This window comes from Hyla sarda, chromosome 2, assembly GCF_029499605.1.
Source record: "Hyla sarda isolate aHylSar1 chromosome 2, aHylSar1.hap1, whole genome shotgun sequence".
NCBI lineage: Eukaryota > Metazoa > Chordata > Amphibia > Anura > Hylidae > Hyla > Hyla sarda.
In genome coordinates, this window is record NC_079190.1 from 265,744,877 (window position 1) to 265,768,421 (window position 23,545).

General features: G+C 41.8%; 2 protein-coding genes across 6 annotated transcripts in view; one reads left to right on the plus strand and one right to left on the minus strand.

Moving 5' to 3' along the window:
- Positions 1-23,545, minus strand: part of SF3A3 (splicing factor 3a subunit 3) — an 84,478-nt gene that overhangs the window by 54,678 nt on the left and 6,255 nt on the right. The window contains exons 1-4 of one of the 2 annotated variants that reach the window (XM_056557117.1): positions 9,619-9,751; positions 4,118-4,165; positions 3,971-4,023; positions 2,143-2,248 (exon numbers count right to left, since the gene is read on the minus strand). In XM_056557117.1, coding sequence (XP_056413092.1) covers positions 2,143-2,248; positions 3,971-4,023; positions 4,118-4,165; positions 9,619-9,714 — 303 coding nt within the window. In that variant the 5' untranslated portion in view covers positions 9,715-9,751. Of the gene's footprint in view, positions 1-2,142; positions 2,249-3,970; positions 4,024-4,117; positions 4,166-9,618; positions 9,752-23,545 lie in introns of those variants that run through there. The other variant, XM_056557118.1, reaches the window with a different exon arrangement.
- On the plus strand, positions 9,628-21,751 carry LOC130356075 (tripartite motif-containing protein 75-like). Of its 4 annotated transcripts, none has more exons than XM_056557113.1 (2): positions 9,628-9,743; positions 20,100-21,751. In XM_056557113.1, exons 1-2 carry the CDS (start codon positions 9,679-9,681, stop codon positions 21,670-21,672), a joined length of 1,638 nt encoding a protein of 545 aa, XP_056413088.1. In that variant the 5' UTR covers positions 9,628-9,678; the 3' UTR covers positions 21,673-21,751. The 4 variants fall into 4 exon arrangements, with proteins under 4 accessions (XP_056413088.1, XP_056413087.1, XP_056413090.1 ...); XM_056557112.1 differs by having other exon boundaries at positions 9,679-9,812; XM_056557115.1 differs by lacking the exon at positions 9,628-9,743 and adding an exon at positions 10,008-10,180 and having other exon boundaries at positions 20,100-21,750.

The window sequence follows — 23,545 nt, forward strand, 5'->3', positions numbered from 1 at the left end:
AAACTTGATGGGTGGCTGTGCATGTTCGTAGCTGCAGGTCAGGAGATCTTAAAAAAAAAACAAAAAAACATAATGGGGTAAAAACCCCAAATAAAATTTTATCATGCCAGGTTTGACTAATAAATTTGGTAAAAGTAAGGATTTTGAGGGGGGGAAAAAAAATCCTATATTAGCCCGTTTTAATGGGTCTCTACATGTGACCTTCCTCGGATGTTGCAAGCACATGCCCTCCTGTAAAGAAAGGCCATATTATATATTACATGGCTGCCACATGGCTATTCACACTTGCCCAACTTAGCCTCTTAAGGATCGAGGGTTTTACAGTTTTTGCACTTTCGCTTTATTCCACCCAAAAATCCATATGATGGCTTATTTTACCCAATAATCTACAGTGGAATGAAAAAAAAAAAAAAATCATTGTGTGACAAAATTTAAGAAAAAATTCCATTTTGTAACTTTTGGAGGCTTCCGTTTCTACGCAGTACATTTTACGGTAAATGACACGTTCTCTATTCTTTAGGTCCATACGGTTAAAATGATACCCTACTTATATAGGTTTGATTTTGTCATACTTCTGTAAAAAATCATAACTACATGCAGGAAAATTTTTATGTTTGCACGTACGCCATTGACAATGCAGTTTAACTATATATTTTTATAATTCGGACATTTCCGCACGCAGCGATACCAAGTTTATTTTTATTTATACTTTTTTTTTTTATTGGAAAAGGTGGGTGATTCAAACTTTTATTATGGAATAGGTAAAACGATCTTTATTAACTTTTTTTTTTTGCAATGTTATAGCTCCCATAGGAGGCTATAACACTGCACACACTGATCTTTTACATTGATCAATGGTTTCTCATAGGAAACCATTGATCGATAATTCTGCCGCTTGACTGCTCATGCATGGATCTGACACTGAGCAGTCATTCGCCGATCGGAGATAGTAATAAATCCCGGCACTCTTGAAATTATTTTAAATGCTCTTTACTTCGCTTCTTACTGCATATACAGCATTGGATGTAGCAGCACGCGTTCCGGCAAAGATGCCTTTCTGCATATGCTAGTGTGAAACATTACAGGCGATTGGATACCAGGAGGCAGGTAAGGGGACCCTCCTCGTGTCCTACAGCTGTTCGGGACGCCGCAATTTTACCGCGGCGGTCCCGAACTGCCCCCTGAGCTAACTGGCATTAGTTTAGTTTCACTTTAGACGCGGCGATCAACTTTGAATGCCGCGTCTAAAGGGTTAATAGCGCGTGGCACCGCGATCAGTGGCGCGCGTTATTAGCCACGGGCCAGACCTGCTATGTTGTGAGGCAACGCCGTGGCCCCGTGTTATGGTACGGGGTCGGACTCAGGATGTACAGGTACGCCCTGGGTCCTTAAATGGGCACGGTCACCAACTTCATTTTTTGATATGTTGTAGTACTTATGTACTACAACATATCTCTAATATAATTTTTTTTTTTTTATTTTTTTCATTAAAAAGGTTTAATTTACATTTAAAAACCGGCCACTGAAAAAGGACTGATTTTGGAGTGGCAATCAGTCCTTTTTCAGTTAGGCTGCACTCGCTCCCTGCCTGTCAGACAGGCGGGAGAGAGCGCATTGGCTCCCTGGCCACTGGCTGGGGGGGACGGACGGTTGGGGGGACCGACTAGCAAAAAAAAAAAAAAAAAAAAATAGGATGGTGGGAGCTACCCTTTAAGGGGTTAAAGAAGATGTTGAGTGGAAGACATCTTATCCCCGCAGCATAGGGGATGAGTGTCTGATCACGGAGGATCACTTGTTTGTCGCACCCAGCACTGACATAGGTCAATATATGCCCCCTCCATTCATTTCTATGGGAGAGGAAGATCCAGCCTTCGCATGTCTCTGCCTCTCACACAGAAATTAATGGAGGGGGTGTGTCATTTCTGGAAGCAGAGCCGGGGCCCCGTATGGGAGATTGCAGGGGTCCCAGCAGTCTGACTCCCCACGGTCAGAAACTTTTCCCCTATCCTACGAATAGGGAATAAGTTGTCTTCCACTAGACATCTTTAAAACCAAATAACTGCTTATGCCTTTTTTTTTTAGCTCATACTATTCCGAAGGATCTGTGGTTGTGTCAATGCTAAATAAAGACACACAACTCACCTCATTTGGATGCTTCCGATGAAATTCTTTTATTAATTTTAGTCTGTTGTAAAATTCGCCAAACTCATTGGGCCCAGAAATTGCACTGAGTTCTTCTTTTCTTAATCTAAAACACATGAAAAACAATGTTATTTTTAAAATTAAATCCTAACAGAAGTTGGATAATTTTGTAACGACAATTGCAAGAAAAAGTAAGTGAACCCTTTAGAATTACTTGAATGTCTGCACATAGGAATTAAAATGTTGCCCTCAGATTTCTACTACATACAGTGGGGCAAAAAAAGCATTTAGTCAGCCTCCAATAGTTCTCCCACTTAAAAAGATGAGACCTGTAATTTTCATCATAGGTATACCTCAACTATGACAGACAGATGCAAATTATGGTGGAATATAAGTATTTGGTCAATAACAAAAGTTCATCTCAATATTTTGTTATATACCCTTTGTTGGCAATGACAGAGGTCAAACGTTTTCAGTAAGTCTTCAAAAGGTTTTCACAAACTGTTGCTGGTATTTTGGCCCATTCCTCCATGCAGATCTCCTCTAGAGCAGTGATGTTTTGGGGCTGTCGTTTGGGCAACACGGACTTTCGACTCCTTCCAAAGGTTTTCTATTGAGTTGAGATCTGGACACTGGCTAGGCCACTCCAGGACCTTGAAATGCTTCTTATGAAGCCACTCCTTTGTGCCCGGGCAGTGTGTTTGGGATCATTGTCATGCTGAAAGACCCAGCCACGTTTCATCTTCAATGCCCTTGCTGATGGAAGGAGGTTTTCACTCAAAATCTCACGATACATGACCACATTCATTCTTTCCTTTACACGGATCGTCCTGGTCCCTTAGCAGAAAAAACTTCAAAAGCATGATGTTTCCACCCCATACTTTACAGTAGGTATGGTGTTCTTTGGATGCAACTCAACATTCTTACTCCTCCAAACACAACGAGTTGAGTTTTTACCAAACAGTTCTACTTTGATTTCATCTGACCATACGACATTCTCCCAACCCTCTTCTGGATCATCCAAATGCTCTCTAGCAAACTTCAGAATGGCTCGGACATTTACTGGCTTAAGCAGGGGGACACATCTGGCACTGCATGATTTGAGTCTCTGGCAGCGTAGTGTGTTATTGATGGTAGCCTTTGTTACTTTGGTCCCAGCTCTCTGCAGGTCATTCATTAGTTCCCCCGTGTGGTTCTGGGATTTTTGCTCCAGATTGAGGGAGATTATCAATGGTCTTGTATGTCTTCCATTTTCTAATAATTGCTCCCACAGTTGATTTCTTCACACCAAGCTGCTTGCCTATTGCAGATTCAGTCTTCCCAGCCTGGTGCAGGTCTCCAATTTTGTTTCTGGTGTCCTTCGACAGCTCTTTGGTCTTGGCCATAGTGGAGTTTGGAGTGTGACTGTTTGAGGTTGTGGACAGGTGTCTTTTATACTGATAGGTTCAAACAGGTGCCATTAATACCGGTAACGAGTGGAGGACAGAGGAGACTTAAAGAAATCTTGCTTGTTTGTAGGTGATCAAATACTTATTTTCCACCATAATTTGGAAATAAATTCTTTAAAAATCAGACAATGTGATTTTATGGATTTTTTTTTCTCATTATGTCTCTCATAGTTGAGGTATACCTACGATGAAAATTACAGGCATCTCACCTTTTTAAGTGATAGAACTGGCCCAATTGGTGGCTGACTAAATAATTTTTTGCCCCACTGTATTTAACATTGCATTTATAATGCTAATAGGAAATTCTGGGTATAAAATGCATAGGGAGGGGCCAAGTAGTTGTATACAAAGTACAGCAAAATATAATATTACATCCTTACCCATCTTTATCTTCATACAAGTCTCTTATGTTAGAGCTCACGTCCATATACCTCTACAAATAACAAAAAACAAGAAGTTTAAAAAAGCTGATTTAAATTAAACGAAGTTCAGATTGATAGAATTATCAACAAATGACGGACACTTACATCGAGCATTGTTCTGGCTCTGTGGTCTGAATTGATCTGCTCCCGTAACTAGTAAAAAAGAAAAGTTGGTTTACTGAAAGAATTTAAGATTAATACAAAATTAACTAAACAGGAAAATTACATTATATATAGTAAGAAAGCTTTCATATCCAGTCAGTATCCACAAACTACACTATTTGGGCCCTGCTACGATTTACAGTATTAAAGGGGTACTACCGCCCCTGGCATCTTATCCCCTATCCAAAGGATAGGGGATAAGATGTCAGATCGTCACGGTCCCGCTGCTGGGGACCCCGGGGATTGCCGCTGCGGCACCTCGCCATCATTACTGCACAGAGCGAGTTCGCTCTGTGCGTAATGACGGGCGATACAGGGGCCAGAGCAGCGTGACGTCATGGCTCCACCCCTCATGACATCACGGCCCATCCCCTTAAAGCAAGTCTATGGCAGGGGGTGTGACGACCGCCACGCCCCCTTCCCATAGACTTGTATTGACGGGGGCGGGCCGTGACATCAAGAGGGGCGGAGCCGTGACGTAACAATGCTCCGGCCGCTGTATTGCCAGTCATTACGTGCAGAGCGATCTCGCTCTGCGCAGTAATGATAGCGGGGTGCTGCAGCAGCGATCCCCGGGGTCCCCAGCAGCGGGACCCCGGTGATCTGACATCTTATCCCCTATCCTCTGGATAGGGCATAAGATGTCTAGGGGCGGAGTACCCCTTTAAACAAATTAGCTCTGTACTGCTTTTGGCAACAGAAAACAAAAGGTTTAAATAGGCTTGTGAATACTATGAATTGCGACAAATAACTTCTGTGCATGCATGTTCTAACAAACATGCACGGAGACATTTTAACCATGCCATATCCATGGGAGCCTTCTGATCTATACCACTTGTGATACATATTTAAGACCAGGTCACACTTGGGTTTTGGAGGTGATCAAGAGTAAAAGCAGTTATTGGATCATATGTTTTGAATCTTCTATGTTTCTGATGTATAGCGGTAATTGCTTTTTTAAAGTGTGTATTCACGTACAATATTTGCTGCCATGTTCAACTATTTATAGTGATTTAACAGCATGAAATCCGCAGCAGATACATTAAGTGTAAATGTTCCTTCTCATAAAGCTTTGATAGTGGCAATGCAAGTGGTGCTCTCAGCACTATGTAAAAACACTATTTTATGTCCTTTACGTCACTTCATTTTCCTAGAGATCTTCATTACATGCACAGCACATAAGGTGTGTTTCCAGGAAGCTGTGAGTAGAACCTACTAAAGTGGTCCTACAAAAGGCAGTGAACTAGCAACCAGGATATTGCTGCCCAAGTCCTTAGTGATGTGTGTGAAGAGCAAAGGGTATCCCTGTCTTGTCTGATCCAACAGAAGAGATACTGTAGAACAAAATGCTAAACAGTTACTGCTGGCTGTCATAGAAAGGTACATTGTGGACCCTTGTCTATTTCTAAAAGCACCTACTATGGGCACATAAACATCAGAACTGGACTATGAAGTAATGAAAGAAGTTGGACTGGTCTGATGACATCATATGAACAGCTAGGTGTGTGTCTACCCCAGGGATGTGGAAATCCTATCGCCCGACGCCCGGGACAAGCAGTTTTGGGCGCCGGGCAGGTGAATTTTTTTTTTTTTTTTTTAGAGATTTAGCCCTGTATCGGGCAAGCAGGGACAGACCGACATCTCCCTTATTTTTCTTTAATGCCGGTGTGAGGCGCAGGAGCCGATGCAAGTCTACATCTCACACCAGCGCTTAGGGTGTATGGAGGGGGCGGTGGCGGCCCCCAGCTGATTTCAGTAGCCGGGGGCCGCTGCTCAGAGCCCCCCCAGCCGGTGTGAGGGGATCTCACCTCACAGCTCCTCCCCTCTGCTCTCTGAAGTTTGCTGAAGCTAGAGCGGGGAGGAGCGAGAGCAGAGCCCGAGATAGCACGTCTGCTGGATATAATTAAGCCACACCCCCTCACCCCCCCTTCCCGGAGTATGGAGAGCGCAGCTCTGCATAACACAGGAAGACAGGGGGAGAATGAGGACGTACACAGCTCCTCCCTCCCCCACACACGGCCTCTCCCTTCCCCCTGCTCTGTCTACACAGGACCTATTTTATTTGATCAAGTATTCACGAGGAAACACAGAGCAGGGGGAGGGGAGAGGAGAGAACATGTGTGTGAAGGAGACTGCACTGCACGGGCTGGGGATTTCACCTCACACCGGCTCAGGTGAGGAGGCTGAGCATGCAGGCGGCGGGAAGGGTGGTTGTATATGTATGTAATGTATGATTAGGGGGCGGGGGTGTATGTATGATGTGTGCATATGTGCATGGTGTCTGTGTATGATGTGGGGTGGGCAGCGGCAGGTGTATGTATAATGTGTGCATATGTATGGTGTATATGTCGTGTGTATTTATGATGTGTGTATGGTGTCTGTGTATGTAGTGTATGATGGTGGGCAGCGGCAGGTGTATGTATGATGTGTGCATATGTATGGTGTATATTTATGGTGTGTGTGTATGTGTATATATGATGTGTGTATGTGATGTATGAAAGGGGGTAGCGGCGGGTCACAGAGGAGTGCTGTCAGACAGGAGAGAGCACAGAGGAGTGCTGTCAGACAGGAGAGAGCACAGAGGAGTGCTGTCAGACAGGAGAGAGCACAGAGGAGTCCTGTCAGACAGGAGAGAGCACAGAGGAGTCCTGTCAGACAGGAGAGAGCACAGAGGAGTCCTGTCAGACAGGAGAGAGCACAGAGGAGTCCTGTCAGACAGGAGAGAGCACAGAGGAGTCCTGTCAGACAGGAGAGAGCACAGAGGAGTCCTGTCAGACAGGAGAGAGCACAGAGGAGTCCTGTCAGACAGGAGAGAGCACAGAGGAGTCCTGTCAGACAGGAGAGAGCACAGAGGAGTCCTGTCAGACAGGAGAGAGCACAGAGGAGTCCTGTCAGACAGGAGAGAGCACAGAGGAGTCCTGTCAGACAGGAGAGAGCACAGAGGAGTCCTGTCAGAAAGGAGAGAGCACAGAGGAGTCCTGTCAGAAAGGAGAGAGCACAGAGGAGTGCTATCAGACAGAAGAGAGCACAGAGGAGTGCTAGCCCACCTTCACTTACTGGACTCTGTCCATGCTTGTGCTTCAGCTTGGACAAAGCCATGATTTTATAAGCCATGATTGAATAAAAAAAGAAATAATTTTTTTAATGAAGTATATTAGAAAGGTCAATGTTTTGTCAAGGTGTACAACTTATAAAAAGTTTTTGTATCTGACAGTGCCCCTTTAAGGTGTGTGATAAATATCAATCTGATTGGGCTCTGCTGCCAAAACCTTGGTACCAGATACAGCAGCACCATCATAATTCAGCAGTCTCATAGTTACGAGTCCATTATATTCGTAAGGGAAGCGCCCCTCATTCCGCCTCTGACTGAAACTTGCCTTATATACTGGCATTTAACCCTTAGAGCTTACATTCTGATTTATTGTTAAATAATCTGCTAACACATATCTTATCTTTAAAGGCTCTGGGTGAGTTTCTACTAATACTACACTTTATAATACAGTGTTCTGCACTGTTGAGTTTATAGATGCCATTTTATATACTATTAGATTTTATTTAAAGTAACATTCAGACAGTGTTTTCTGTACACTGCATTGTGGAGTGAACATGACAAACTACCTGCTCCCCAGTAGTTGGGTTCACACCTACATTAGGGATTCCCCTAGGAGTCTTCGTTGCAAGTTCTGTCTAAAATGCTGCAGTATTCAGTTTTTATTTTTCCCAGTAAAATTCTGGACACTGATGTAACCCTGACAGACTTATCCCAAGATTACAAGTCATCTCCAACCCAAACAATAGGAGACAACTAGCCGACTGGTGGAAGCCCGACCACTTGGACTCCCACTGATCCACAGAACGGAGCGGCAGTATGCATGCTCAGGGACTGCTCCATTCATTCTCTATGGGTCTTCCAAGCAATGCTGAACACTATATTCTGCTATGTTAAGAAGCTTCATAGGGAATGCATGTAGGGGTGGTGGAGGATGCACAGTCCTGATCTATTCCCTTGTGACTGATGATTGTCTCAGCAGGCCGACACCACTGATAAGCTAGTTGTCCCCTATTGCTGTGGATAGGTGATAACCCCTTTAAAAGGGGTTGCCTGGGGAAAATCTATATATGGCTGGGGATGTCTCCCTCAATCCCCCACAATAGCTCTCTGTCCCTGCTGTTTCCTGTGATGCGCTGTCCCCAAAGGAACCTCCTGTTTAACCAGTCCCTGACCACAGTGGTGTCCTGCCTCAATTGGCTGAGTGCCATTTTTGAAATGTGCCCCAGAAACCAGGGATAACAAGCGGGAGATCGAGAGCCATTCGAATGCCAGCTATCAGGATTGTTTTTTATAAATATTTATAGCACCTCAAACATTTATACCTGGAGAATAATTGGGTCAGTCAAGTGCCCTTTGTGTCTGCCAAGTAAGTGATCTGGCTGCATTGTTTTTACCTTTTGTTGCTCTGCGCCAATAATGTTGCAGGACAAGGGAAACACTGACACATGTAAAATCAGCTTTGAGGGTGTCATTTGTTTAGAATGTCCTAGATCAGTGATTCCCAACCAGGGTGGCTCCAGTTGTTGCAAAATTACAACTCCCAGCAAGCCAGGACAGCAACAGCTGGAGGCACCCTGGTTGGGAAACACTGTCCTAGATTATTGGGCACCTGTAGCACTGTAAGCCTCTGAGCCGGAGAATACTTTTCTGATCTCACAGGCGTTAACATATGGTTTCTGTCTTAACCCTTGAAGATGCCGGTGTATAATAGAACTATTACTATAATGAGGTACTCCCCATCAGACCTAGAGCATGCCCCAATGGACAGAACAGGCACCACCTCTGAGGTCTGTAGCCTCTATACACCAGATCTAATCCATTGTATACTATATGGAAGTGTATAGCTGTCCTGAAGCTTCCCATGACTGCTTGATACTAAATGATATATCCGATGGGCTAAAAACAAATCTACATGAAACCCCCCAACCCTTACTGTGTCATGGGTGGGTAGAACCGTACCTAAAGTGTTAACATCACATGACACATATGGGGATATCCTAGAGGCCATGCAGAACAGTGATTCTCAACCAAGGTGCCTCCAGCTATTACAAAACTACAGCTCCCAGCATGCCCGGACAGTCAAAGGCTACCTGGGCATGCTGGAAGATGTCGTTTGGTAACAGCTGGAGGCACCCTGGTTAGGAATAACTAGTGTGGACTATACTATGAGCCCCATACAAGTCATGGCGGTATCATGTATAGACAGAGCAGGTGGCCATAGGACATGACACATATGAGATCTCCTAGAGACGTGTAGACTAAACTACGAGCCGTATATACAGGTTATGGCGGTAACAAGTGCAGACAGAACAGGCGGACTTTCCGCCTCATGAAGGACGTCCCGCCACAGGACCCGGCGCCGCTCCGCACGGACTGCCTCTAGCTCCCTTACCGTGGCTTTCTTCGCCATCATCTCCTTGGTCATAACGTCCATGAGCCGCTCTTTTTCCTCATGGTAGCGCCGCTGTTGCTCCAGTATAGTCTCCATCTTGTGCAGGCCCAAAGCGGAAATACCAGGTGCCGAGCAAAACTATTCCCTTGCTTCAGAGACCGGGAATCAAAGTTCCGTCTTGTTCAGTGCTACTGGTGAGGAGTAACCGCGCCCCCTTGTGGTGCCTAGCTAGCGGTGTCTCTCACTGAGGTGGATTTGTGGCAACCATGGAATTTAGTGTAAACTGTGGCCTATTATTATCAGCGCCTGGGCTGCATGGTGCCCCCACCCCATCTTGTCATGTTAGCATGTGGTGCTTTTCTTTATGTGCTTCTCAGCTTTCCCGAGACACCTGTGGAGAATAGATGAGAACTTCTCATTTCATTTTTATCACTTTTTACTTTCTGTTTTATGGGATGTGAAGTGAGAAAAAAAAATGGAGATTTTTTTCCCCCCCATTTTATTTTTTACTCTGCAAGATTTTAATAGTTTAGACATTTCCACATGCGGAAATATCAATTGGGTAAATTATTTTGGAGTGTAGAATTGTTTAAAGTTTTTAGTGTAAATGAGACCCCATTATTAGTCCCCAAATAATACAGACCTCCAGTATAATGGTGATATTACATCCCTGTGTCAGCGTGCACTGTTCAGTATTGGCTGTAGTCTGCGGGGGGATTTTTAATTCAAATTAAATATACAATAATGAACTGTCAGCATCCATTATTATCCGTTAAAACATTCATTTATGACCATTGATGTCAGTTATTTTTTAACCATTTCCACTGTTTTTTTTTTTTTTCAAGCATGCTCAGTAGCAAAAGCGGATCTCAAAATAACGGAGGCTAACAGAGATTACACCATAGACCTCAATGTTAAATTACTAACTTACATTAGAATATCCTTTGTTTCTGTTGGGAAAAAAAACTAGTGTAGGCCCGGTATTTTTTATTTTTTTGTTTTTAAAATAATGGAAATTAAGCAAAACTGATGACAATTGGGGATAGTGGAGATAAATGTGAACCCAACCTTAACTGAAGCTTTACTGGTGTTGAATATAATTTTGTAGCAGTATAATTGAGACCCCATTATTAGTCCCCAAATAATAGAGATCTCCAGTATAACACAGACCACATTATGAGACCCACATTATAATCCAGACCCAAGTATAAGACCCACATTATAATCCAGACCCATAAGACCTTCACATAATACAGACCACAGTATAAGTCCCACTATATGATCCAGACCCCAATATCATACAGACCACAGCATAAGTACCCCGATATAATACAGACCACAGTATAAGTCCCACTATATGATCCAGACCCCAATATCATACAGACCAAAGCATAAGTACCCCGATATAATACAGATCACAGTATAAGACCTCCACATAATACAGACCACAGTAGAAGTCCCACTATATGATCCAGACCCCAATATCATACAGACCACAGCATAAGTACCCTGATATAATACAGATCACAGTATAAGACCTCCACATAATACAGACCACAGCATAAGTACCCCGATATAATATAGATCACAGTATAAGACCTCCACATAATACAGACCACAGTATAAGTCCCACTATATGATCCAGACCCCAATATCATACAGACCACAGCATAAGTACCCCGATATAATAAAGATCACAGTATAAGACCTTCATATATTACAGACCACAGCATAAGTACCCCGATATAATATAGATCACAGTATAAGACCTCCACATAATACAGACCACAGTATAAGTCCCACTATATGATCCAGACCCCAATATCATACAGACCACAGCATAAGTACCCCGATATAATAAAGATCACAGTATAAGACCTTCATATATTACAGACCACAGCATAAGTACCCCGATATAATATAGATCACAGTATAAGACCTCCACATAATACAGACCACAGTATAAGTCCCACTATATGATCCAGACCCCAATATCATACAGACCACAGCATAAGTACCCTGATATAATACAGATCACAGTATAAGACCTCCACATAATACAGACCACAGTATAAGTCCCAGTATATGATCCAGACCCCAATATCATACAGACCACAGCATAAGTACCCTGATATAATACAGATCACAGTATAAGACCTCCATATATTACAGACCACAGCATAAGTACCCCGATATAATATAGATCACAGTATAAGACCTCCACATAATACAGAACACAGTATAAGTCCCACTATATGATCCAGACCCTAATATCATACAGACCAAAGCATAAGTACCCTGATATAATACAGATCACAGTATAAGACCTCCACATAATACAGACCACAGTATAAGTACTGCAATATATTACAGACCACAGTATAAGACCTCCATATATTACAGACCACAGTATAATTGCCATTTTATGATCCAGACCCCAATATAATACAGACAACAGTATCAGCCTTTATATAGTACAAACCCCAGTATACAACCCTCAGTATAATCCAGACCACAGTCTGAGATTTATTATAAACCAGACCCCAGTATATGATCTACATTACAACACAGACACAGGTATCAACCCTTCATATAATACAAATCCCAATATAATACAGACTATGGTATAAAAACCCACACTATAATGCATACCCCAGTGTAAGATCCCAATATAATACAGACTATGGTATAAAAACCCACACTATAATGCATACCCCAGTGTAAGATCCCAATATAATACAGACTATGGTATAAAAACCCACACTATAATGCATACCCCAGTGTAAGATCCCAATATAATACAGACTATGGTATAAAAACCCACACTATAATGCATACCCCAGTGTAAGATCCCAATATAATACAGACTATGGTATAAAAACCCACACTATAATGCAGACCCCAGTGTAAGATCCCAATATAATACAGACTATGGTATAAAAACCCACACTATAATGCAGACCCCAGTGTAAGATCCCAATATAATACAGACTATGGTATAAAAACCCACACTATAATGCAGACCCCAGTGTAAGATCCCAATATAATATAGACTATGGTATAAAAACCCACACTATAATGCAGACCCCAGTGTAAGATGACAGACCATTACTGAAGGAACAATCACACGATCACACTACGTTCTGGCCCCCGTTAAAGGGGTACATTGGTGGAAAACCTTTTTTTTTTTAAATGAACTGGTGCCAGAAAGTTAAACAGATTTGTAAATTACTTCTATTAAAAAAAATCTTAATCCTTCCAGTACTTATTAGCTGCTGAATACAACAGAGGAAATTCTTTTCTTTTTGGAACACAGTCATCTCTGCTGACAACATGACCACAGTGCTCTCTGCTGACATCTCTGTCCATTTTAGGAACTGTCCAGAGCAGCATACGTTTGCTATGGGGATTTTCTCCTACTCTGGACAGTTCTTAAAATGGACAGAGATGTCAGCAGAGAGCACTGTGGTCATGAAGTCAGCAGAGAGCTCTGTGTTCCAGAAAGAAAAGAATTTCCTCTGTAGTATTCAGCAGCTAATAAGTACTGGAAGGATTAAGGTTTTTTAATAGAAGTAATTTACAAATCTGTTTAACTTTCTGGCACCAGTTCATAAAAAAAAAAAAAAAAAGTTTTCCACTGGAGTACCCCTTTAATCTTATCCATTGGGACAATTCAAAACCTATGTGCCAATTTAAGCGGACTCAAAAGCGCAGACTGCTGCAGTGAAAATAGTACATACCACCCGAATGCTAACTATTTTTATGGCACTACTATTTGATTTAATCTAGTGATAGCTGCAGTACATAGCAGATCAATACATTGCACCAAAGGGGAAAAAAAACTAAAAGAATGGTGTTTTAAGAGGCGTATGAAGAACCAGTATTAACCCAAAATTTTGAAATAGTTTATTTAGTCCAATATGAACGCATTTTCGGAGGATATGACCTCCTTCCTCAGATATCAGGACTGGGAATGTAGGAATGGGTTACTGTAAACTTGCATTATGTTATTACTGCTTTTGACTATATTACCCTATGTGGCACTCCACCTATGTGTCTTTTTCTTTTCTGCTTATATATTAATGAAAGGTAACAGGCACTGGGTTAAATGGGGGATATTGATCAAAGGATTTAGACTGGATTTTCCTGTCTAAATTTGTCGCACAGAAAGTCGCAGTCTAAATATGTGCGACTTTTTAGCGACTTTTGCTCTAGAGGATTTTTAGAACATGATGTATTCTAGTCTACTTTAGACGGAAAAATGCATTGGTGCTGAATTTATCAAAAGCGACTTTTCAGCGACAAGTCGCATCGGCTGAAAGTACGCCGAAATGTCAGACCATGCTGGAGCAGGTTTAAATACAGTCTAAAGCATAGATCCCAAAGTCTGTGCGCAGAATTTATCAAGAGCCGGGCGCACAATAGAGCGGCCTAACCCTCTGTAGTTTGGTCTATATTGATGCGAGTTATATATAGAAAATAGGAGAGGCTCCTATCTGCCTCAAGATCCTGAGCCTCAATTTTCTTTTTAATCGCTATTGGGGAGATTTATCAAAACCTGTGTAGAGGAAAAGTGGTGCAGTTACCCATAGCAACCACTCAGATCGCTTCTTTCATTTTTACAGAGGCCTCTGAGAATTGAAAGAAGTAATCTGATTGGTTGCTATGGGCAACTGCACCACTCTTCCTCTGCACAGGTTTTGATAAATCTTCCCCTATATTGATGCGGGACATAGACAGCTTTGATAAATCTCTCCCAATCCGCCGCTACCAGCAGACACACTGTGATGTGCGAGTCGCAGTGTATCCGCACATCCCGCACATCGCGGCCGCTCCCCCGGCTCCCTAAGCTACACAGAGAGCGGCCGCGATGTGTGTGAGTACACTGCAGGGTAACTCGCACATCGCAGTGTGTCTGCTGGTAGCGGCGGATTGCCGCTATTAGCAGGCACAAAGAGGGCAGCACTTTAGGGGCCTTTGTCAGCGGATCCGCAGCTGCGGATCCGCTGACAAATACGCCCGTGTGAACGCACCCTTACACTACATTCTTGCCCCAGTTAATCGTATCCATCAGCATCCTGCCAAAAACAAGATGCCGATGTAAACTGTTAACAGGAGCAGTAGACCCCATGTGTCCTGAATGCAGTCACTAGGTGATCTGGTCGGCCATAGAAGTGAATGGGGTCCACTGCTCCCGTTAGTATACATCAGCATCCTGTTTTTGGCTGGATGCCGATAGATACGATTAACAGGGGCAGGAACATAGGGGAAGATTTATCAAAACCTGTCAAGAGGAAAAGTTGCTGAGTTGCCCATAGCAACCAATCAGATTTCTTCTTTCATTTTTCACAGGCCTTTTTAAAAATGAAAGAAGCCATCTGATTGGTTGCTATGGGCAACTCAGCAACTTTTCCTCTGGGCGGGTTTTCATACATCTCCCCCATAGTGTGAACTATGCCTACCCTCATCCCTGGCCTAAATGATTCTATAGCAGCTGCTGCCAATTAACAATTAACGTTAAAAGGGTTGGACTACGAAGATGAGTTTTTGGTTTGTTACACTGGAATAGTGAGTGATACAACTCATACACAGTCTCTGCTGAGCGCCTGTAGAAGGTTTCCCATACTGTAATACTTATCTGCAGGTAATCGATTTTAGAACTTTAACCAGCCTTTCTAGTATCTGCTCTATATATATATATATATATATATATAAATGGTGTTCCACTATGTCCTATATTCTGTTTTAGTGGTGGTAAGAGTTCTTGTAAGATGTCACCTTTTCCATGGGAGGGAATGTTTGGTTCGTATCATACAGAATTCACAATCATAAGTGGATGAGGAATAAAAAAATTTCATATCCATGTGCTTTGAAAAAATCCATAGTGAGAATTGCTATGCAAATTGCATTTTAAATCCACAGCACTTCAATTATGTCCGATACACTGTAGGTTATTGCTATTGCTTTATATTGGGGACGTTGAAATCCACAATAAATCAGCAGGTGCTACAGCACAACTTGCCACAGTACATGGACTGGATGCACACATGGAGGACAATTTCTAAACTGTATTGTGCCGAGTGTCTACAGTACCATCTGCATGTGTTATATGGGGTTTCTTGCTTAGGATTTTTTTTTTCACACCGTACCGTGAGTTTTGCATACAGTTAAACTGAATATATTGGATACAGTGAAACGGAGACAAAAAATGTGGTGTGAACCATGCCTTAGATGGCCTAAAAGCAGCAGGTAGCCAGGAAAGTATTTCACTGCTCCACTTAGCCACTCCAGTTATTTGGGATGATTGTGACTACAATGCAAAGTTTTATTTTAAAATACTAGATGGCTCTCTGCTCCTAGGAAAATCCGAGGTGTGAGTAAAGCCACTGCTCTGTTTATTTGGGAGCTGTGCAATAGTCTCAGCTCTAAGTTAGTGGCCAAGTGGCCTAGATTTTTATCTTTTTATTTTTTGACTGCTTTGGAAAAAAAATTAAAACTGGGTGGACTGTATTTGTGTGCTGAAAGTGCCTGTCTGACCCAAGAGACGGGAATAGTGATTTACCAATACAGACATGTACTGTAAATGCGAAAGGTCTAGGCACAAGGGGGGGGGGGGGTGATTTATCAAAAATCAGATGAAAGAAGCGATCTGACTGGTTGCTATGAGCAACTTTTCCTCTGGAATAGGTTTTGATGAATCTCCCTCAAGGTTTAGAGCCCATGCATACTATGGAATTTCTGAGCAGAGGAATTCCGCTCAGAAATTCTAGGTCGGCAGAGTCCCATTGCACAGTGAACATTACAGAAGTTCAGCAGCTGAAAGAATGAACATGTTTATACTTTTGGTGGAATGCTCTGCCTGCTATGAAGACCAGTAATGTCTGAGTGGTCCGAGCTGCCCAGAGGTTATTCGAGATTCCTTAGTGTGCATGGAGCCTTAGGGTCTATTCACATCGCAGGATTTCCTCAAGCGGAATTATGCCTCAAATGCCTCAAATGAAAGCCAATTCTATGGGATTCCACACTCCTATTCACACTTCTGCAGAATTTCCGCTTGGATTCCACGCCAATTCCACACAAAATACAAGCGGAATTGGGGCGGATAAGCGGAAATTCTGCTGTGTGACTAGGCCCTTACATTGCAGGCATAATGTGGATTTGCACTGGAGATGAATCTAATCTTAGAAAATTCATTGGGGAAGATATATCCCTGAGTTGCTTTGTGATTTATTATTATTTTTTTTTTTCAGGTCACTTTTGTTGCAGGTTTTTTGATAGAAGTGCACATAATTGATCAAATGGTCTCACAATGTATGATAAATAATGTGCAAGTTCACCAAAACTAACAAAATTATTTGACTACACCATTTCTCACATAGTAAAGCAGGTTTCTAGAGCAGCACTGAGGGTAGTCTATGTTTGCAGTTGGAGATGAGCAAAGTTACAGTGATTCGATTTGTCACAAACTTCTCGGCTCGGCAGTTGCTGACTTATCCTGCATAAATTAGTTCAGCTTTCAGGTGCTCCGGTGGTCTGGAAAAGGTGGATACAGTCCTAAGAGAGTCTCCTAGGACTGTATCTACCTTTTCCAGCCCACCGGAGCACCTGAAAGCTGAACTAATTTATGCAGGCTAAAGTCATCAACTGACAAATCAAATTTCTGTAACTTCGCTCATCTCTATTTGCAGTTATTTTTTTTTTTTTTTAACCACTGCATAATTTAAAAAAATAAAATCAATATATATGGGGTACTCCGGCCCTAAGACATCTTATCACTTATCCAAAAGATAGGGGATAAGATGTCTGACTGCTGGGGAACCCCGCAATCTTGCATTTAGCACCCACCTCGGGGAGCTGCACGCCACGATGCCAGCTCAGAATCTGCCATGTGACGACCACGGGGCCGGAGTATCGTGACGTCACGACTCCACCCCGGGGTGGGTGCTGAATGCAAGATTGCGGGGGTCCCCAGTGGCAGACCCCCGTGGTCCGACATCTTATCCCCTATCCTTTGGATAGGGGATAAGATGTCTTAGGACCAAAGTACCTCTTTAATGACCATTGCATGTAAAGTGGCCTACAAAGACAAGTCTTCAGAAATTATTTATATTATAGGTTAAAAAAAATATATGCAAACCCAACATTGCTCAAAAAAACATGCAAACTAAACCACTAATAAGTAAAAAAAAAAGAAATGAATAAATGTCCCCTCATTGTACTGTACTATTGTTGGACTGGAAATCTGCACCAGGAAAACTAAGGGTGTGTTCACACGCTCTTTGTTTTTGCGGGTTTTCCGCAGCATATTTGAAAGGGGTGGGCTCTTCTCGGCTGTCCATAGCAGATTGTCCGTGGCTGAATTTACGCTGCGGAAAATCCGCCGCAGTCCCTACTGACTTCAATGGGGCTTGTGGCGGATTTTCTGCAGCGTAAATTCCGCTGCAGACAATCTGCTATTGACAGTTGAGAAGAGCCCGCCCCTTTCAAATACGCTGCGGAAAACCCGCAAAAACAAAGAGCGTGTGAACGCACCCTTATGGGGCAGTTTCTGAGCCAAATCCAGAAGCAGATTGAGCAGAAGGGAGAAGTCCTCCTTTCTGTTTCCTATTCCTTTTTAAAATGCATCCCTGGCTTTGGCTCAAAATAATGTTCACTTTTTTTATTTATTTATTTTGTCAATAATTATTCACTGCCTTTAACAGTCAGTTTTCCTGAAAGCGCAAATATTTTGCTCCAAATTACAGGCAAAAAAAAAGTCAAGAAGACCATTATAAATCGCCCCCTATGTTAGCAAAAAAAAGTCCCATAAGGTTAGGTTTTGCGTTTTTATCATAAGTTTTATGTGATTCTGTTAAGGAAAAAAGACTTATAACCCACTTAAAAAAATAAAAATAAAAAAAAAAATTCATTTAGGGAGTGCAAAATGACAGGGCAGTTTTTGTGCCCTTCTTTCAGGTCAAAAAAAATATTTTTTTTTTAAAAAAGTGGACACGTAGCCTAAGGCTCAGTTCCCACTGTAATTTCCGGCCTGTAAAAATTCCAGTCAGAAATGCAGAGTGTGGCCAGCAATGTATTCATGCAGATTCTGTGAAAAGAATAAAAAAAATTATTTTTGGTAGCGGAATTCCGGAGTGTGGATGGTGAAGAATCCAATTGACAGCAATGGACTCTACTGCATTGGAATTTCTGACATCATTTCTAAGAAGAATTACACTTGAAAATTCCATAGTGTGAACCTAGCCAAATTCTCTGAATTATATCACTTGTAAACGGAAAAAAGCCAAAACAACAAAGAAAAAAAAAAAATGCATTCGCTAATGTGTAATATTTTGTGGGGCCACAACTCATGGTTGTAATATAGGCACAACAATGCTCCAGTATCATGCTTGTGTGAAGCCAGCCTATTTTTATGCCTGGATTATAATCTCGAGTTCCAGCCAGACCAATTCGGTTATAAAGTGAACAAAGTTGGTACGAATCGCTGATGCCCCTAACAGATCTGGACTTGATTCTGTATTATATACTTGTGAAAGGGTATGTTTAGATGGGACAGATTTATTTTATAGAAATTTCTTTGAATTAATGGAACTGCATCTCTAGTAATTTACTCAAAATCTGAAGCCTTCTAGTACTTATCAGCTGCTGAATACTACAGAGAAATTTCTAAAGTTCTTTCCAGTCTGACCACAGTGCTCTCTGCTGACACCTCTGTCCAGAATAGGAGCAAATCCCCTTAGAAAACCTCTCCTGCTCTGGACAGTTTCTGACATGGACAGAGGTGTCAGCAGGGAGCACTGTTGTCAGACTGGAAAGAACTACACGACTTCCTCTGAAGTATACCTGTAGTATACAGCAGCTGATAAGTACTAGAAGGGTTAAGATTTTTTAATAGAAGTAATTTACAAATCTGTTGAATTTTTATGGCACCAGTTGATTCGAAAACATATTTTTTTTCCACCGGAGTTCCCCTTTAAAGGGGTAGTCCAGTGGTGAAAAACGTATCCCCTATCCTAAGGATAGGGGATAAGTTTGAGATCGCAGGGGGGGGGGTCCGACCGCTGGGGCCCCCTGTGATCTCTCTCTACGGGGGCCAGGCTCTCCGGCCAGATAGCTGGTGTCGACCACCGCACGAATCGGCGGCCGACACGCCCCCTCAATACATCTCTATGGCAGAGCCGGAGATTGCCGAAGGCAGGGCTTCGGCTTTGCCATAGAGTTGTATTGAGGGGGTGTGTCGACCGCCACTTTGTGCGGAGGTCAACACGCCCCCTTCCGGCGGGCTGTGTCGGGGCTCCGTACAGGAGATCGCAGGGGGCCCCAGCGGTCAGACCCCCACGATCTGAAACTTATCCTTAGGATAGGTGATAAGTTGTTCACCACTGGACTACTCCTTTAAGTTGGGTCTTTCAGTTGTTCATTCTGTGCTCTACTGAGTGACCTGTAAAATAAATATTTTTTTATATATATTTTTTTCATTTTAGGCACATGGACATGGCTTCTGGATTAAGTGGTGAACTGAGTTGCTCAATTTGTCTCGGCATATACTCGGATCCTGTAATGCTTAGCTGTGGACATAACTTTTGTGAAATCTGTATAACAATTTCATGGGACAAGCAGTGGAGCACTGGGGTTTACTCTTGTCCTGAATGTAGAGCAGAGTTTAAAAATCGCCCTTCTCTGCAGAAAAACCTGAAGCTGGGTAATATAGTACAACATTATCGCTCTACACGTGAACATGCAGAAGGTACTGAAATCTTCTGTTCATATTGCGTGACATCTCTGGCACCTGCTGTAAAAAACTGCCTACATTGTGAAGCTGCACTGTGCCAACTTCATCTGAAAAACCACAGCAAGTCGTCTCATCACATCTTAGTTGATCCAACCGCTTCTCTAGAGGGCCAAAAATGTCCTGATCACGATGAGCTGATAAGGTATTTTTGCATCCAGGACAATTCTTTCTTATGTTCAATGTGTAGTCATAACGAGAAGCACAAAGGTCATAAAGTAGAGCTTGTCAGTGAAGCCGGGGAGAAAAAGAGACAAAACTTATGGGATTCTGTAAAGAAATTAACTTTACACATGGAAGAGACAGAAAAATTATTCTGGAAGCTGGAGAAACACAGAAAATACATTAAAGAAAAATCATTAAATATAAAAGAGAGAGTTTTTGGTCTCTTCCGAGGCCTCCAAGAAAAACTAAACATGCTTGAAGATAAAACTCTTGATGAAATTACTAGGCAGGAAACGGTAGCTTATAACTCTCATTCTCAACAAATTCAAAAACTTGACAAAGAAATGAAAGAGCTGCACATGAAAAAACTTCAGATTCAAGAGATCTGTAAAATTCCAGATCATCTCACTCTTCTCAAGCAACCCGGTATTCACGTAGATCCTAAACTTGGTTATAGACCCCCAATTTATGCCGAAACATTGGACGAGGAAAAGATCGTTGTGACCTTGCTCAATGCTTTGGGTAGTTTGATGGGTTTTATTACGGAAATAAAGAACAAGTGTGGCTTTGATGTTGAAGATTCTACTGACTTAATCCTGAATGTTAATACAGCAGATCCTACTCTAGCACTCTCACATGATTTCAAAGAGGTTATGGATTCCAACAGGCAAAAACTTCGACCCCATCTTCCTGAGAGATTCTATACCCAGCAAGTATTAAGCACTAAGAAATTTTGCTCAGGAAAACATTATTGGGAAGTCAAAGTTTTTGAAGATGGGAACTGGTCTGTAGGTGTGACCTACAATAGTGTTAAGAAAAGTGGCTATACATCACGCATGGGTACAAATGAGAAGTCCTGGTGCTTAAGTTGGTATGATGCATTTGATGAGTTTTATGCAGAATATGATAACGAACAGGAAGAGATAGAGGACTATAAGTTCACACATAAAATTGGGATATTCTTGGATTATGACGATGGAGTGGTGTCTTTTTATGAACTGTGTGATCCGATCCAACACTTGTACACCTTCCATGACGATTTTACAGAACCCCTTTATGCTGGCATTTGTGTTGAGCAGTTAGCTGGAATTAAAATCTGTTAATAGCCTATGAATTTTATATAAATTTACAATATTATAAGCTTAAATAAAGATTTACTGCATTAAATGTTGCATTTACTGATGTACCCTTTTTTTTTTTTTTTTTTTTCCTGGTGAAAGCGTGTGTGTGTGTGTGTGTGTATATATATATATATATATATATATATATATATATTAGTGACATGATACTTTCAAGATGTACAGTTGTCTCTAAATAGATTTTGAATAATACATAGATGTACATTGTTAAACATTATCTAGCAAAATTGAAGATGATTCTTTTTCTTCTATTAGGCCGGAGTCGCACACATGCAGTAGTTGTCATAGAATTTAGAATAGTAGCAAAACAAGTGCCAATAGTGAAAGATGCAACACAGAATACAGAATAGGAGGCAGCATATCCAAAAAGGTCCCTCTTAAAGGATTACTCCGCTACCCAGCATCCGGAACATTGAGTTCCGAACGCTGTGTGCGGGCTTCCGTGTTCACGCCCGTCCTGTCATTTGACGTCACGTCCCACCCCATCAATGCAAGTCTATGTCTTCCCATATACTTTCATTGAGGGGGCGGGCGTGAACACTGAAGCCCGCACACAGCGTTCGGAACTCAATGTTCCGGTCACTGGGGAGCGGAGTAACCCTTTAACTAGTTGCAACATTTAAACTAACAAATCTTTCAAGCAAGATTTCTGTAAATTGAAATGTTGCATCTGGAGTGAATAAGCAACTTAATAAAAGAAAATCCATGCATTTTTGTTTTTTTTGCACTGTAGCTTTAATAGATTACATGTAACAAGCAATATGAGGTTTAAAAAAATTGTATTTAATTTTAGCAATTTTCACCCATGCACATTTGTCATGAATTTTTATTTGCACACAATTTGACACATTCCTGTTTTGAATGTTTATTATGAACTGCCATGTTTATATCCTATTTATTTCACACGTTTTTTTTTTTTCAATTTTTTCCACCATACATTCTATTGTCGATTTATTGTTTATCGTCATATTTTATTCTCTTCCTATACATTTTCATAAATTTTCCTCTTTACACATATACTTCTCTTTAAATATGAGTAGAAATCACTATATATATCAGGTGTGGGTACTAATGAATTGTCTGCATTTTATGTTAATTCCACCAATTAATATGTAGGCAATATTTTCATTCTTGACATCGAATCCTAAGACCTCTGTTTATGACCTGTGTGTATATGCCGGGCCTGCTGTAACGAGTGGTATCTCTGTGTCATGATCATGTGACTGATGGCATGATGCAGATATCGGGTGATTCTGCGCAGTTGGTAACATCTATCACCAGCAATTCTTTAATAAGGCAGTTCTATTGATCCAAATAAAGCCGGCAAGGAGGGCTTCACCCCCACAAGAAGATTGGCACCGAAAAATGCATAGTTGTATCATCATCTCAGGGTCTTTAGAGCAATTTATGGGTTTGTATTTTTCTCTGTGTATTAATCAGGATGCAGTATAGTTTTATACAGGGGTATGCTGCAATATAGGACATAGTATGTCCATATTAGTGGTAGAACACTGCATTTTTTACTATCTACATATATAGCAGCACCCCATTATTACAGTACAAAAAGATGTATAACAATAACAGGATCCCCGGAGTGTCACTGTGTCCTATTTGTATGTACTCGGGCCCCCCCCCCCCCCCCCGGTTTGTATACATATTTTTTTGTTTGCATTAAATAAAGGCTGTTTAACATGCACAAGTTACTCCTATTGGTCTTTCTTTCATTTTGCATTTAGGTGTAAGACTTTGGGTTTGAAATTCTGCTGCGAAATTCCGGTGGAACAGAGTCTCATTGCTGTTAATGGTATTCCGCTGCATAGTGCACGTTGTGAAATTT